This window comes from Pagrus pagrus (genome assembly GCF_965226575.1).
Source record: "Pagrus pagrus genome assembly, chromosome: 5".
Taxonomy (NCBI): Eukaryota; Metazoa; Chordata; class Actinopteri; order Spariformes; family Sparidae; genus Pagrus; species Pagrus pagrus.
Window position 1 is genome coordinate 27,922,190 of NC_140189.1, and position 15,976 is coordinate 27,938,165.

The 15,976-nt window shown below is 43.1% G+C and overlaps 1 protein-coding gene across 1 annotated transcript; it reads left to right on the plus strand.

Moving 5' to 3' along the window:
- Nucleotides 1-2,641: 2,641 nt before the first annotated feature.
- LOC311257606 (P2Y purinoceptor 4) lies at nucleotides 2,642-8,771 on the plus strand. Its single transcript, XM_084353331.1, has 2 exons — nucleotides 2,642-2,847; nucleotides 4,394-8,771. The coding sequence occupies exon 2, from the start codon at nucleotides 4,444-4,446 to the stop codon at nucleotides 5,518-5,520; it is 1,077 nt and encodes a 358-aa protein (XP_084209457.1). The 5' UTR covers nucleotides 2,642-2,847; nucleotides 4,394-4,443; the 3' UTR covers nucleotides 5,521-8,771.
- Nucleotides 8,772-15,976: the final 7,205 nt, after the last annotated feature.

Genomic DNA, 15,976 nt, shown 5'->3' on the forward strand with positions numbered 1-15,976 from the left:
TGTTTGGACAAGTTGTGTTTTGATGCTTTGGCAACATTGTTGTTAAACTTTCATGCCAATAAAGCCCCTTTGAATTGAATTGACACAGTCAAAGCGAGGGGGGCGGGGGTAGGGGCATGCCTTCCAACCCCCGCCCTCACACTTTATGCCCCCTGGCCCACAGTCGTGGTCCTGTCTTGTTTGTCTGTGTCTGTCAGATTTCGTCAATGTGATAGTGTCACAACTCTACAAGATGCATTCATGAAACCTTCCAGGCGTTTAGTAGAGACAAAAATGAAGGCGATGTAATAATATAATAATAATGTAATATAATAATATTTGACATTTGCTTTGACATACATGTCGAGTCTGGAAGTTCTTTGTATTTCCTCAGAATTGATTACAAAGAGTCACTGCTCTTGTTAAACGACTCATATAAATATGATGACATCAGTTGCTTCTGTGAGAACAGGATGGCTGACATTTAGGGCATGATCTAACATGTGAGAGTGGATTTTGTCAGCACCGGTTAATTACAGATCACAACTGTAAATCTGACCTTAAAATAACTAAATACTCCACTCAGCGTGTGACTTACTTTGTTTTCGCATGTAGCATTCAGTTCAGGCGGTTACTTATTAAAGCATGACCAAACACATCCCTCTTGTCTTTTGGCAGCAGGTATGTGTCAGCGACCGTTGAGTCACTGCTACAATTACTGGTGGTATGTCATCACCTGGAGGGGAGCTGGGAAATGTTGGCAACATGAAAATCAAAGAGAAAATCTGTGTTGAATGTTTTCGCACAATGAGTTACGCTTATGTAGACATAGTAAAAGTTATAAATAGACGGGATGTTTTCTGACTGGATCTATGAATATGCAAATATTTGTCATTTTAGAAGTTTAAATTCACAAAATAAATCCATTCTTACTCTTTGATATTGGTTTGAGTGCACTGGAGGTTTAAAATGTCCTCTTCAAAGTCACATACTGGACCGTGCTTGGTATCCAAACTAGTTGTGATGTCCCCGTGGACGCGGCTGTAAAGGTAACATCCAAGTGACGTGTTAATAAAGTAAAACACATCGTTGAGTGGAGGTGGACTTGGAAAAAGTCATTTAAGAAGCAAGAAATTAGTTTTTAATCTGATAAAAGCAGCTTTGTTTGTATGTTGACATGTTTTCCATCTGAGGGGCCGCAAACCCAATGCTTTTAACGGGCCTCTGATGAAGAACATGCTTTGTCAGTGGCCCACTCACATTCCAGACATCCTGACCACAGAAACCCAACACAGTACACAAACACAGAACACTTCCACCACCGAGCCGACCCGTGCACACAGACACACACATTATGGGAATGGGCTCAAGGGGTCTGGACTTTCCATTTCTTTTCACCTAAAGTGCCTCTCATACTTTTAAGTTATCGCTCTTAAATGAACTTCCTGGATTCATCTGGCGTTGAGCTAAACTTTACAAGGAGACGTGCTCTTTGCATGTGAACACAGTCGTGTTTATTGTGCGACTGTAAATCTCAATCTGGACCATAAAAGGGTCATTCACACCAAACTCACTGGGTGTGGATATGATCTTGCTCACCCTGCCTACTTTTTATCTCTTTATGATCAGACCTCTAAATTCCTTATCACGTAGATTTTACAGTAAAGTTTTAGATTACTGATGAGACAAGTCGCTCACAGCTCCAGAGACTAAATGTTGTGTTTTATAACAGCCGTGCAGTACAGCTGTGCAAATATACGACATATCAGTATCGACTGCCATCAAGTGTTGTCATGGGAGTGAGTTTTTGCTCCCATGACACGTAAAAAACCAATGCTGGAATGATTATTCACATGATTTAGTTAAATTGAGCAATATCACACTGGAGTTCTTCGTTTAAACTTTTACTTAAGCACGTCATGTGATGTCAGTAGTACTCATAGTATCCCAGAGTGCTGCAGCTTCACGAGTTAGTCAGGGTGTGAACTTGTAAGCAGTTTTACAATGTTGCGGCTCCACACAGTGCTGAGTCCGACTACTTTATGGTATATACAGTTTATTGCAGAGTATTAAACAAAGACCTCACTTCTTAAAGGATGAGTTCACCCCAAAATTCAGTCATTGTCTTCTCAGCCTCATGCTGATGGGAAATCAGGGGATGTGCTCGTGGTCCACAAAAACATTTCTTCACAGCAAAACAGCGTTGCATATTAGTTTATTTACACAATCTGGTGTTGTATGATGAAAAATCTTGAAAGAAATACAATTAAAAAGTATTTACAAAGAAGAAATGTTGAGGAATGAGGAAAATAGCAGCACAGAAAAATGCAACCGATGTGCCAAAAGTTTATTTTTGTGACTTGCTTATCGATTTATTAGTTTATTTGCACATCTTGTGTTGTGTGGTGACGAATTCATCTAGAAAATCTTGATTCAATCTCAGTGTGGAAGTAAACTGACGTCTGAAGTGAACCTGCAGCAGTAGCCCATGGATTGGTGTTTATGTGTAGACGATCTCTGATCGCGGTTTCATGGTGGTTCAACTGAATTGAAAGTGACTTCTCACACTGAAGGCTTTTTTGGGGGCGGAAGTTTTGTCCACTCAGCAGTGTGACTTCCCATTTCAGCCCCTCACTGCTCAGCCTCTCCATGTGTCCTGCGCTCAGTGCGGACCGTCTCTGCAGCGGAAGGTGCCATGGAGTCCGACACGACTTCAGCAGGGAAATAACTTGTGGACGACAGAGGAGCTGAGAGGAGCAGAGAGGAGCAGCGACTGGAGCTCTGGAGAGTGAAACTGGTGGAAGGAGACGACTTGGATCAGGATTCAGGAGCGACGCGACAGCAGCGCGTCTTTGGGGTCCTGTTGGGGTGAGTAACCGGAGGGTCACAGTTAACATGTTATTATGTGTTATATGTTTAACACGTGTGTTGAGCCCAGATGTTCGTAACTATTAATTGTTAGTCTTAACTCGGATCAGTCGACTGTTAACCAACAGTGATGGAAAGTAACAAGTGCCGACTCCCAAATACAACGCTGAGGTACTTGTACTTTACTTGACTACTGACATTTTTATGCGACTTTTACTTTGACTCCACTGCAGTTCAGAGGGACATATTGCACTTTTTGCTCCACCACTTTCACTCGACAGTTAGTAATGTGTCATAATGGTTAAAGTTCACACTTAAAAAGATCCAGGAGCTACGCAGCAGTGAACTAAAGCCTGTAGAAAACAAGCTCCACCTTTTCCAGCTGCAGCTTTAAAGTATTGTACATCAATAATTACAATCCAGTCGTATAAAGTTATTTGTTTTAGTACTTGCTGGTACTTTTGTACTTTTACTTTTGAATGCAGGAGTTTCATTTATAACTGTATGTATTGTTACTTTCACTACACAAAAAAGTAAGAAAAAGTAACTCCTTCACCACTGAGTACTTTACATCTCTACTCCTACTACTATATATTTTAGAGTGAAACTCTGTAGCCTGCTTTTTACACCACGTGATACTTCATTTCATTGTTACACATTACAGTAAATAAAGCCAATAAAATAGTTCCCCCTGAACGCCTACACCAACATTAAATGTTGCTTAGATGCATTTAATATTTTACATTATGGCATTCCTGCTTTCTACGGCTGCACAATCAATGGCCGTATCATCTAAATTGCAATACAGCTCAGTGCAATTATTTGATCCTGACTGACACCTGTCAGGACATGTCTGCGTACACCTTAGCGTTTACATATTTTGTGATCTCTGCACAGCTCTCAGTAAGCATAACTCAAGAGATAACAGATAACTCTCTAAGTAGGGCTGCGCAATCAATCTAGATATGGCCAAGTGCAAACCCAAATAGCAGAAGCTGATAAAGCTCGAATGTGTGTCAGCATCGAATGAAGCACCGTGGTGCTGCAGAGATGTCCTGACCTACAAACGCTGCCGTAAGAAAACATGTTAGTTTGGCACAGACACTAACAAATGTCACATCATCCTGATGATGCTGCTTTTATTTCAGTAAAGGATCTGAACATTTCTTCCCTGCAACTAACAATACTTTATTATCCATTAATATGCAGATTATTTCCTCGATTAATCACTTGTTCTATCAAATGTCCTTCACAGTTTCCTAGAGTCTCAAATCTCTCAGAGATTTAGTTTACAATCATGTAAGAACACAGTTGCCTTTTTAGTTATAATAAATCCACATGTGTGCTTTCTTTATAAATAATGTATAAATGAATATGTTTTTAATATGTTTTGTTAACCTCGTAAACATGTGCTTAGGGCTTACCCACGTGATTATGTTAACAGCTGTATGTTTCTATATGGTATGTTTTTAGGCTTTTTGTGTTTTCTGTGCTCGCTGCAGCAGAAATAAACTTGACTTGACTTAAATATCTTCCTCATTTGAAGGTTTGGTCTTCTGCTGGCTTGCGAGAGCTACACTGGGAAGTCACCTCACGATGGAGACGGTCATCAGCAGCCCCGGCACACACAACCATTCGACGGGTTTCACCTCAGTCTTCAACTCGAGCTGTCGCTTCAATGAGGAGTTCAAATACATCCTGCTGCCGGTGTCCTACAGTCTGGTGTTTGTGTTTGGCTTCGTGCTCAATGCCACAGCCTTGTGGCTGTTCCTAAGGATGCGCCCGTGGAACCCCAGCACTGTCTACATGTTCCACCTCGCCCTGTCCGACTTCCTGTACGTCCTCTCCCTGCCCACCCTCATCTACTACTACGCCAACCGCAGCCACTGGCCCTTTGGACTGGCTGCCTGTAAGATAGTGCGCTTCCTGTTCTACGCCAACCTGTACTGCAGCATCCTCCTCCTCACCTGCATCAGCGTGCACCGTTATCTGGGCATCTGCCACCCCATCAAGGCGCTGACGCTGGTCAAGTCCCGCCACGCCCACATGGTGTGCGGCATGGTCTGGGCCATGGTGACCATGTGCCTGGTGCCCAACCTTATGTTCGTCACCACCTCCAGGAGGGACAATGACACCCTGTGTCATGACACAACCAACCAGGAGTCCTTTGATAGTTACGTGGACTACAGCTCTGTTGTCATGGTGCTCCTGTTTGGCGTCCCTTTCCTTGTCATCGTGGTGTGTTACTGCTTGATGGCGCGGACCCTGTGCCGGCCCAGAAAAGGATTATCTTCAAACCGACAGGGCAACGCCACACGTCAGAAGTCCATCAAGCTCATCATCGTGGTGTTGGTGGTGTTCGCTGTGAGCTTCGTCCCGTTTCACATCACACGGACCCTCTACTACACCTCCCGCGTGTTAGAACTTAACTGTGAGGTCCTCAACATCGTCAACTTCACTTACAAGATCACCAGGCCGCTGGCGAGCGTCAACAGCTGTATTGACCCGATCCTGTATTTTCTTGCCGGGGATCACTACCGGTCCAAACTCATGTCTGTTCTGCCGGGAAAAAGAGAGACGACGAGCAGTCAGGCACAGCCGAACAGTAACCAGGGCATCGATCTGGTCTATAAGAACCCAGGTCTTAAAGCCAGTGGAGACATCGACAGATAGTCGGAAGTCTTTACCGGAAATCTGAAGATTTCTGGGGCTCTAGGCGAAGCTAACATTTCTAATGAGGAAGCACCTGTTTTCTTTTTTTTTGCACTGAGAGGTTTGGATGAGAATCAATTCACTGTATCACTTTCTTACAGTGCATATTTTCACTTCATTAAATCTCTGTAATTAGGGATGCACGATAATTTGGTAGGCCGATAAATTATCCGCGATACGGTAGTTATGAGGAGGTTTGCTATCCGACGCATGCTAGCGGTTCAAAGATGTCATCGCCCATATGGACATTGTATTAAAGTTTCAGAGAAAGACAACACGATTGCAGTTTGCATTACGCGTCCTACGAGTGAGTACGAGTAGTACATTAGTGTCTATTCAACAGGCATTTGAAGAAACAGGAAGTTTTCTCAAGATAACCCAAATGCCAAAACAATTATCGCCAAAATCACAGAATTTATTGCACTTGGCGACCAGCCCTTTTTTCCCGTGGTCGATGAAGGAGGATTTCACATGTTAATGGCACATGTGGAGCCCAGGTATTCTCCACACACATTCTCAGTCCGATTGATAACAAAGTAAGCGACATAAGTTTTACTGAATACAAAAATAGAGGCTTTGCTTTTACAAAAATGTTAACAAAAATATATTTTTTTATCGGTTACTGGTCGCAAGAGGCAGGTAATTATCATTTATCGGTATCGCTTGAAAGAAAAAAGTCCATATCGTGCACCTCTATCTGTAATATCTGTGGTTAACGGACATAATGTTTCAATTACTCTCTTTTTATTAAACTAACTGTGTTTCTAAAGCTCAAGTCAGTTTTTCCTAAAGATTCTGAGCCCTTTCCTTACGTACCGTCTACTGTAAAGGCATTTTTACATGAAGCTCAAGCTATAATAAACTGTATTTATGCTGCTGTATACTGGAGTAATGGGAACAGAAACTGAGATACTTGCAGGTGCATTAAAGTAAATCATAGATCATTTATTCAGTGAATTGTCGTCATGTTCGATCAGGAGATGACCTCACATATCTGACCGGAGATGACAGCCTGGCGCAGCCTCAGCAATGATACACTTATGATGAGGCAATCCTTCCTGTTGTATCAACAATGTCTGCGTGTTACCCAGAAACACTGCACCTCCTGATACCAGCTGTTTTTGTCCTTCAGCGTTCACAGCTGCCTCTCGTTCCACTGTGCAGAAAAACAGAGCGGCTGATCTGGACCAGGCGTATCGTTTCAAACCTCCCACGCCTCATCAGAGGGATAAGGGGTTTTCCTTTTTAGCCTTCTTACCTCTGGGATTGTTACATGGAATCTGAAGGCCTTTCTCTCTCAGGCTTAACTCCTTGATAGTTTTGCAGGATGTTAACGCAGAGTTGGAGGGTTTTTACTTTGTCCCTCCACGCTTGTTTTAACGTCAATGTATGCTGTTTCATCATACAGCTCTGCGTCTCATTGTGTTCTCATCTATCTGTCTAGGTGTGCCACATGACTTACTGGTGTGATCTGATGCAATGCAATGATGCTTTCCTGTCTGGTCAGATCGATATCTTTAAGCTCTAACTTCTCATTCAGCTCGCCCCTCATTAAAGGAGCGATGCAAACTCATCCACGGGTTCAGTGGAAAGGCGTTTAATTGACCACTTCTGTAAAACCTGCACCTCATGTGTTAGACCGAAACTAACCGTAGTTATCGTGACCTGAATATTGGCCGATGTTTGGGAAATGAAAGTGGAGTGTGCGACTTCAACGCAAAAGTATTTTTGTTGGAAATAACAGCAGCTGTGAGCATGAGGGACAAACAAAAACACTACACAGACTGTTATCATCCCAACGGCAAGAAGATGATGCAGGCTGCTATTTGGATGAGGGAGCTGGAAGAATAAACACAATATTACCAGTGAAACAGTAAAACATGATAAGAATATAGATTTTCACGTAAAACCTGCAGTGTATCCGCACTGTGTGACACCTGCTAATGTGCATTTTATATTAGCTTTTTCCACTGTTGTATTTATTTATTTACCTGATTTATATGGCCGAACTGACACATTAGAATAGATTTGATGTTTTAAGCATCATTTTAGACACATAATGTAAAAAAAATAATAACCTAACCACGTATTTTGTGCCTTTGGAAACTCCTGAAACTTTTTATTGAATTATTTGTCACATGAAAATCATTGCTCATAAGGGACCATAGACTAGGGTTCCTGTACATACAAATTGCATGCAGCACAAGCTACATACAGTACGTATCACCACTGTCTCGCAAAGAAAAATAAAATAAATAATACATCTACAAAACAAAATAAAAACAGAGTTAATGTGTGTAGCTCATCTTACATCCTGTCAAAGTGACACTGCATATCCCAACCAACAGTGGAAACCTGCGCTGTGAATCAAAGTGTGACCTTTCTGAAACTTCTGGATTTTCACAGGAATTTAAAAATAAAGCTGTGAGCTTTTAAACAATGTTTGTCCAGGCCACAACAGTTATGACTGACCCATTTGCCAGTTGAACGAAGGAGTTAAACTTACCGATAAACCTATAAAACACAGTAAAATGATGACGGGCTGCAGCAGTGAGCTGAAGCTTGAAGATAATAATGATCATAGTTGCAGCCTAAATGACAATTTATACTGTTTGGAAAAATGACTCCATATTGTCCATAATGTACAAACAATGGATCATCAGAAACTGAGATGTCTGAGATGTTGGGTGGTGGAAAGTCACTAAGTACATTTAATCACATACTGTACTTAAGTGCATTTTTGAGGTACTTGCACTTCGTTTCAGTCAGAGGCAAATATTATGCATTTGACTCCACTACATTTGTCTCAAAAATGTAGTTCGATACTTTGCAGGATTAGAACAATAATCCAATAATCCAATATATTAGTATATACATTAACACAGTATGTAATCAATAAATACATTATGAGGAAATTCTCAAACTACGCAGCAGATGATAGATGAAGCACCTTCACCAGCGTCAACATTCAAGTGATAGCCACAGTGATGCATCAGTATTTATAATCCTATAATATAAAATAGATTATTCTGAATGCCTTTGTGTATTTTTTGATGCTCAGGTAAAAAATGTAGTGCACAACTTTTACTTGTGACACTGCGGTGATGCCTCTCTTTACATCAGCAGGCCTTCAGCAGCATCTTCATGTTGTACACCAGCTCTGAGCATGTGAAACAAATAAAGCTCAACCTGATAAAGATCTGCTAATTTGACACATGATCTGTTTTTGGGTTTTTTTTTAAGTGTTAGCAGACAACAGTGCAGCTCTGTGCTCACTCACTCCTGTGATGTCAGCTCATGAGCGCCTCCCTGTGGTGGGATTTTGTCAGGAAGTCGTGCTCAGCAGCAGGTCAGAGAGCTCAGCTGGCTGCCTCGAGTGAGTTAGATAGCTTTAAGCACGAAAACGGTAAGAAAAGTCTGAAATACATCACATTTTTATTCAGTCAAAAGTGTCACTGCAGCGTGCACATGGCGTATTTCGGCTCCTCGGCGCTGTCTCACAGGCAAAGAAGGAAGACAAGACGAAGATGAGCCAACACACGACCCAGAAACAAGGTAAGATGTTGAGGACGTTCAACACGAAAAGCTGCAACACCACCACCACCACCACCAACAACAACAACAACAACAACAACAGAATAAATAAATAAACAAATAAAATAAAATAAAAGTGGTTATGAGGTGTCACAGGGTCACAAAGGTAAAAAAAACAACCCACTCCAGTCGAAACAAAGCCACATTATGAAACATGTATTTGTCTTCAGTGTTCTGCAGAAACACAGTCGAGTGTCTCGTCGTGTCTTCAGACTTCAGTGTCTTTGCAAGTTGCACAACAGAAGTCTGAGGAGCTCAGTCGAGGGTTCAGATGGAGAGCAAACTCTAACACGACAAAACCAGAAACATCTTACTGTTGGCAATAACAAAAAAAAAAGGTCCATGTGATCTGGTCTGAGTGCAGAGATGATGAATGATCATTGTGGGGGAAACGCACTCTTTCACTTTCTCTGTCTCTGTCTGCCCTTGATGTGTTGATCACAGGAAAGTTTGCAGTGTCTTCAAAACTTCTCCTTGAATGTTGAATAGAGGATCTGGACTGAATAGAAAATCGAGCTAAGTGACATATTTTCTTGATGTTGTGCCACACTGACGTGTAGAAGTATCCTCCTCTGCTGGACTCATTGACAGTTCATGAGCACTCAGGTCCACTGAAGATGCTTGACCATCAAACTGAGAAGGAGTTGTAGAAGCTGACTGCTGTGGTGTGTTAGAAAGCTGTTAGTCTCAGTCACATGTTCACTTTATGTGAAAGGTTTCATCAAATTAAATCAGATATTGATCCAAACCATGAGGTCAGGCAGGTGTTTGATTAATAAATGGGTTAACTGTTCTCTTAAAATTATTATTACAACCAGATTTAAAGTTAATCTTTTATTGCCTGTATAATTTTCACATATTGCTAATTATAGTAACTGAACTTAACACTTCAATTGTTATTTATATAACAGAATACACGTAATGGGATTACCAAATTAGGAAACTGTACTCCGGTAAAGTTACAGATATAATAATGGATACATTCAGTAAAAAAAAAGGGGGATTACTGACATGATTACAATTTCAAAATACAAAAACAATATGATCTACTAGTCTGTAGTCCTGCACATGTGCACTTCACACAACATCACTCCTTATTAAGATTTAAAATAATTAGAATTGAATTGACATTTATTTTCTCTAGTCTTTATTTGCATATGTTTGGTGTTGAGGTGATCCAAAAGTTACAGAAAGTAATCAAGTTACTGACTACAATTTTCTAACAGGAGATTAGTAACTGTGTTTTCACCCCTTCAAAAAAACAACAACAAAAACCCTCTATTGTCTTGATTGTCGGCTTATTAATCATTAAATGACTGACTCTATTCTAAGTCAACCCAGGAGGCAGCAGTGGAAGTGACAGTGTGACCCGTTAACGGAGTTAAAATTACGTTTTAATTTCAGGATATTGATATTTGTCCGACTTAATAATAGACTAAACTTTTTTTCATTGTCACATCAGTGAATATTCACGCTTAACGCCCCCGGCCAACAACATGAAAAGAAGGAAATAACGCATTAAATAGACTCATGTGTTTTAAAAATAACAGGAAAAATCCCTCAGGCTAATTATCATGACCCTGTTTTCAGGCTTAATAATTAATATCAAATTATGATGTTAAAAGGTTCAGAGAAATAGAAAAGATGAACTTTTGTCTGAATTTAACCGAATTTAAGTGATGCAGATAAATGAGGCTGTTTGACCCACAGCTGCGGTTTCACTGGCCTTCTTATTATTTAACGGGTTTATTTGGATCCGTGCGCGTCTCGATTCTCCAGCTCTCTCCCTCTTCATCGACCGTCCTGCAGACAAACACCGCTGAATGAAACACTTGATGTCCTCAGCCCAGTGAAGATGTCTGTGCTCAAGGACGCTGTGGATGGCGATCAATGATCAGCCTCGACGATGTTTGGAGGGAGAGAAATATTTTTTTTTTGTCATTATTCTTTTATTCAGTCAGAAATATAGAAAACTAAGCTGTCTGCGGAGCACGTCTCAGACCGCTTTGACGAGTCTATTCAGCTGCGTGCATCCATCATGATTGAATGTGACAAAGTAGGCCTGTCTTAGCCTTTTAATACTAACTTTGGTATAGTTTGGACAAGCTTTCATCAGTTTAAAGTCCTCACCAGCTGTAAAAACTGTAACGCCGGCTCACATTTGCAGTTTCGGAGTGCACGACAGAGGCATTATGACATTTCAAACAACAAAAATGGGAAAAGTATAAGTAATTTCAGCTGATAAACCTATTTTGGACTCTTTAAAACCTCTGTTTAGATTTTTTTTTTAATCCAAGAGGATAGATAAAGGGTTCCATCTATTTCTTCCCCCAAACACTTAAAGGAAATATAATCTTTAACCGTTCCATCGTCAGAAAATAAAATGTAACTGCAAGTACAGATGTGTTCATAATTGAGAGCTGATATTCCTGTTAGAAAAATTTCAAAAAAATATATATCCTTCACTGTGTATTGATTGTGAGATACACCCACGCCTCGGCCTAAAGTGATGCATTTGTTGAGCCTTGAACATTTTTCCCTGTGTTTTTCTCTTGTTTGGCAAATTATAAGGCAGAGACGACGAGGGATTTCAAGGACGCGTGGACTTCAATTTAATCGAAGAGGCTGAGAGTGGAGTGGAAGAGTGACACACAGAGGAGAGAAGTTCATTATTCTGCTGAAAAGGAAACCAATGGCTTTCACAGTCGCCATGGCAACCGGCCTTTCTTTCGCTGTCAGACCTATGATAAGGTACTTCACAGCATTAAGCACAATTATTGCAAGGTAAAAAGGGGAAATATTGCTTTCCAATGCTAATAGATGTTAGATATTGATTGGCGTGGCGCTTCGTATGGACTGTTTCACCTGCCTGGCTCCCCCCGCGCGACCTTTGTAGAAATCTAATGTAGGCTTCGGCCGCCCTTTGCATCTTTACCTTGATATCAGGAAAAAATTAATACTTGTGACAGAGAGAAGATGAAGACAGATTCAGCAGTGAAACTGTGAGATAAATCTGGAAAATTGCAACAAAAAGAAAAAGCAGTAGATGTTTTTTTTTCTTCTTTTTTTCCAAGCTCCCTTTGTTGCAAAATGTCTCATAACATAAATACTAAACACCCGCTTCCCATCATTAGCATGTCATTCTGTTGTCGAGTGACCCCGCTGGCGCTCTCCGCACAATGGCGGGTCGGCCTTGGCAGCGGTGAGGTCAGCGCCAAGCACAAGCCCAGGCCATGGGGGGTGGTCGGTTGGTGGCAGGCTGCAGAGCTGGTGAGAGGATGGAGGATTAGCATTGTGGAGAAGCATGGGAGCTGTGTGCGAGGAGGGATTGGGTGGTGGTGGTGGGGGGCAAATTGTTTTAACCCCTATTACAGCAACTGCATGGCGCTTCTCTTATCTAGGCCGCTGCAGCCACTCATTAATATTCCGTACATATGGCACTGCTTTCTGTATCATTGTCTATTAATGGGAGGGATAATCGCTCATTCAATTATCAGGCAGTCAGCAAAAGACCAACCGTGCCTGCGCACCCCTGGTTCACACAGTGGCACAGCCCAAAACAGAGGTGTGCCAGTGAGAAGGTGAGAGCGATAGCAGGGATTACAACATATTAGCTACTTTAATAAATCAGGCGCCGGGGAACGATGTGAAGCGAACGGTGATCTGTTGGCGAGCGAGAAAACATGCCTGAACTTTGCAGCGACAAAGTGGAACAGAGGGCAGCGTCTCCGCACCTTCCTCCTGTCAGACTCTCCGGCGCATCAGACTTCACGGCCGCGATCCGTGTGACCGTCTCGGAGATGCTTTTAAACACTGAAGCGACTCCTTTATGGCGGTGACCCGTGGTCGGAGAAGGCAGTCGATAGCTTGCGCGATAGACTCTGGCGGCCGGGCTGAATGAAGCTTGACCCTGATGTGTGCGGGCCAGAGATCTGTGAAGTGATCAAATGTAGCCTTCATCCCTGTTGATCTGTGCTTTGTGGCCCCGGGACCCTGCGCTGTGTGTCTCCCTGCTGCCGGGGCCACGGCCTGGATATGAGGGGGTTACTGATAATAGTGTGACCTCTGGCTGTTTTGACCTGAAGAGACCTTGTTGAGTCAACACAAGAACGGAAAGAGCGAGAGAGAGGGAGAGAGTTGGAATGAGGTTGTTTAGTTATCCAGCGCTCTGAGTTTTTCTTCAGGAGGTGGGCCAGGAGATTGGGAGTGCAGAGCTGTTGCAAAGCGGGGGTGTGAAAAAGATAGGAGGTGAAATGTTAACAAAATCTTATAAAATCCGTAGTTTGATAAATTTTCGCATTTTGAATGAACCGAAGGCGGCTGTGGCTGTGGAGGGGCCTTTGTTGGAGGTCCCATTTTCTCTGGCAGAGCAGCACGCTCACAGGGTCAGCGAAGTTACGAAAGTAATTAAAGCTCGGTGATTCACTGCCTGCTGCAGAGAAAAGAAAGCAAGCTGTCATTCTGATTTAGAAAAATAAATTACAATTTTAATAATGGGGGAGGATGGGGGTGCGAGAACGTCTAGAGCCTCGGTGGGTTGGGGGGAGGCGGTGGCGGGGGGCGGGCATGTTGGGTGGGAGGAGGGGTCGAGGGGGTTGCTGGCTGCCTACTTATCAATAGTTGCAATTTTTTGAAACCGCATCGGTAGTACATTGCGAGAGCACAAGTGCCCTTAAAAAAAGAAAACCCTGGAACATTAACATACTGATTTCATGCGCATGGCAAAGGGCCTGAGCCAATATCAGAGAGGACTCAGCACTCCTATTGTCTGCTGGGACTCTGGTCCCCTCTGATATGAAAATTCAATTATTTTATAACTAGATCTGGCGCTGCGTTTTGACAGTCGACAGTAGCGCCTTGCCAGCTGCATCAGTGTGGGGGACCAGAGGCTCCTGATAGCGAGAGGGAGGCCTTTCAGACATTGACATGTTTTTGGGGGACAAGATTGCCTAAATGTGTTGCATTTAAGGACTGAAAGTTAATCTAATGCACCGCCATTATCTCACCCAGGTAATTCCAATACCGTCCTCAATCTATGTTTACGCTCACGCACGCAGCCGCATACTCGCGCAGCCATTCATTCTTGAGCACTTTGAATCTGATTCCCAGGCTTTTCTGCATCCAAACAGGTAATGTATTTATTTATTTTTCCGCGGGGAGCCGGAAACTATATGAAATAGAAGTTGTTTTCTAAGAGACATCAGCAGTTTCTGTGGGAGGACACACAAGAAAACATCCCCAATGAGAAATGGTGCATGGTGTAAAAAATCTTGTCTGTAAAGGAACAGTTCCCCAAGTACTTTCTATACTTTTGCACATACATACGTACAATAGTTATATACACTTAACTGTCAAATTCCCCCTTAAATTTTCAAAAATATCTTTGTCTGATATCACCATCTGTATGTACACTGGATATTGTGTTCTCATGTGTCTTTTAAACTCACAGTTACCTCCGTGTTAACGCTTCATTCGTGCAGACACCCAAACTTTGGAGGTGCTACGCGCACATCCACATAAGCTGGCCCTATTTCCCGAGTTTGTGGGACAAATCCTTTCATTACCTCGGCGGCCCATTGTGAGCGTCCTGAGGGGGGTCCTGTTCAGATTAGGGAACAGGAAGCAGCCCCCTGGTATGGCCCTCTCATACTCAGACCCCACTGTGTTGCGCTTATTAACCCAGCCTGGGAGAAGACGTACCTGCCTCTGCTCATTAGGCTGCCGTGGAGTACGCGCTCAGCCCCGCAGAAGAATGGGACATTAATTAGTATTCTCTGCAGGGGGAACTGCCATTAGCACTTAATTAGCAGTAAGAGTACCATTCAGTCAGGCGGCCAGTTAGTGTCTAACACAATATGTTCTGTGTCTTTTTCCCTGTGTGTCATATGAAAGAGCTTGTTGTTTGTGCATGTGTGTCGAGCGGAGTGCTGCTTGCGTATGCATGCGCCATATATGTTTTACTATTTTCCCTTTTTCATGTTCGTTTTCTTTTCACGTGCAGCCTCGGACCAAAGATTTCACAGCTTGTTGTCCTTCTTTGTTTGTTTCTGGGTTAGGGTTAGGGTTTTTGTTCCGAGCTTGAAAACGAGATGATGCATCTGAAGGGGTTTATCCCGATTTAATACATTTGATTTGGATAGAAGCCGGTTTTCAGGCGCAGTCTTCCCTCTGTCTCTAACAGCTTTAACTCTCTGTGCTGCCCTCTCGCTATTGTTGACCCCCATGAGGGCAACCGCTGTATTCTCATCCGCCCGGCCCGGCCCGGCCCGGGGTGGTAAAGTGGGTGATTCGGGGATTGAGGTCAACTTTTCCACATTGGTCTCAGGGACGTTCCTTTGATCTGCTGAGTAGGCATTCTTCTCCTCTTTTCTCCGTGTTCTCTGTCCGGCACTGTCACCGCCGAGGAGGACAAGGGAGGCTGTTAACCCACCTCGGTCCACTCCTCGGCCTCACCGCCGCTCCTCGCCCCTCCTCCACCTTCCCCGCCGGCAGCTTTCTGGAGGCTCAGGCGGACGGTGGCGGCGGTGGTACCTTTCACTTCCCGAAATCTGAGAGGCGGAGAGCTGTCATTTGCCAATTTGGCCTGAATGGGGAGGACAGCGGATTGAATGTCGTTTTCCCACCAGGCTGCGCCATCCAGACCAGCAGGGGAGGGAGGGGGACGCAGGGAGCGGGGTGTAATGCTAGAGTAAAATTAGAGCTTTGATGGCAGCTAATAGTGTGTGATGGGTGGCGCTGACGTGGATTTCTAGTAAAGACGCCACAGGTTCCCTCTCTCTCTCTCTCTCTCTGTCTCTCTCTCTCTCTGTCCTGCAGCCCAGCG

Excerpts from the sequence above, each read along its gene's own strand:
- LOC311257606 (XM_084353331.1), top strand. The coding sequence starts at position 4,444 with ATGGAGACGGTCATCAGCAGCCCCGGCACACACAACCATTCGACGGGT.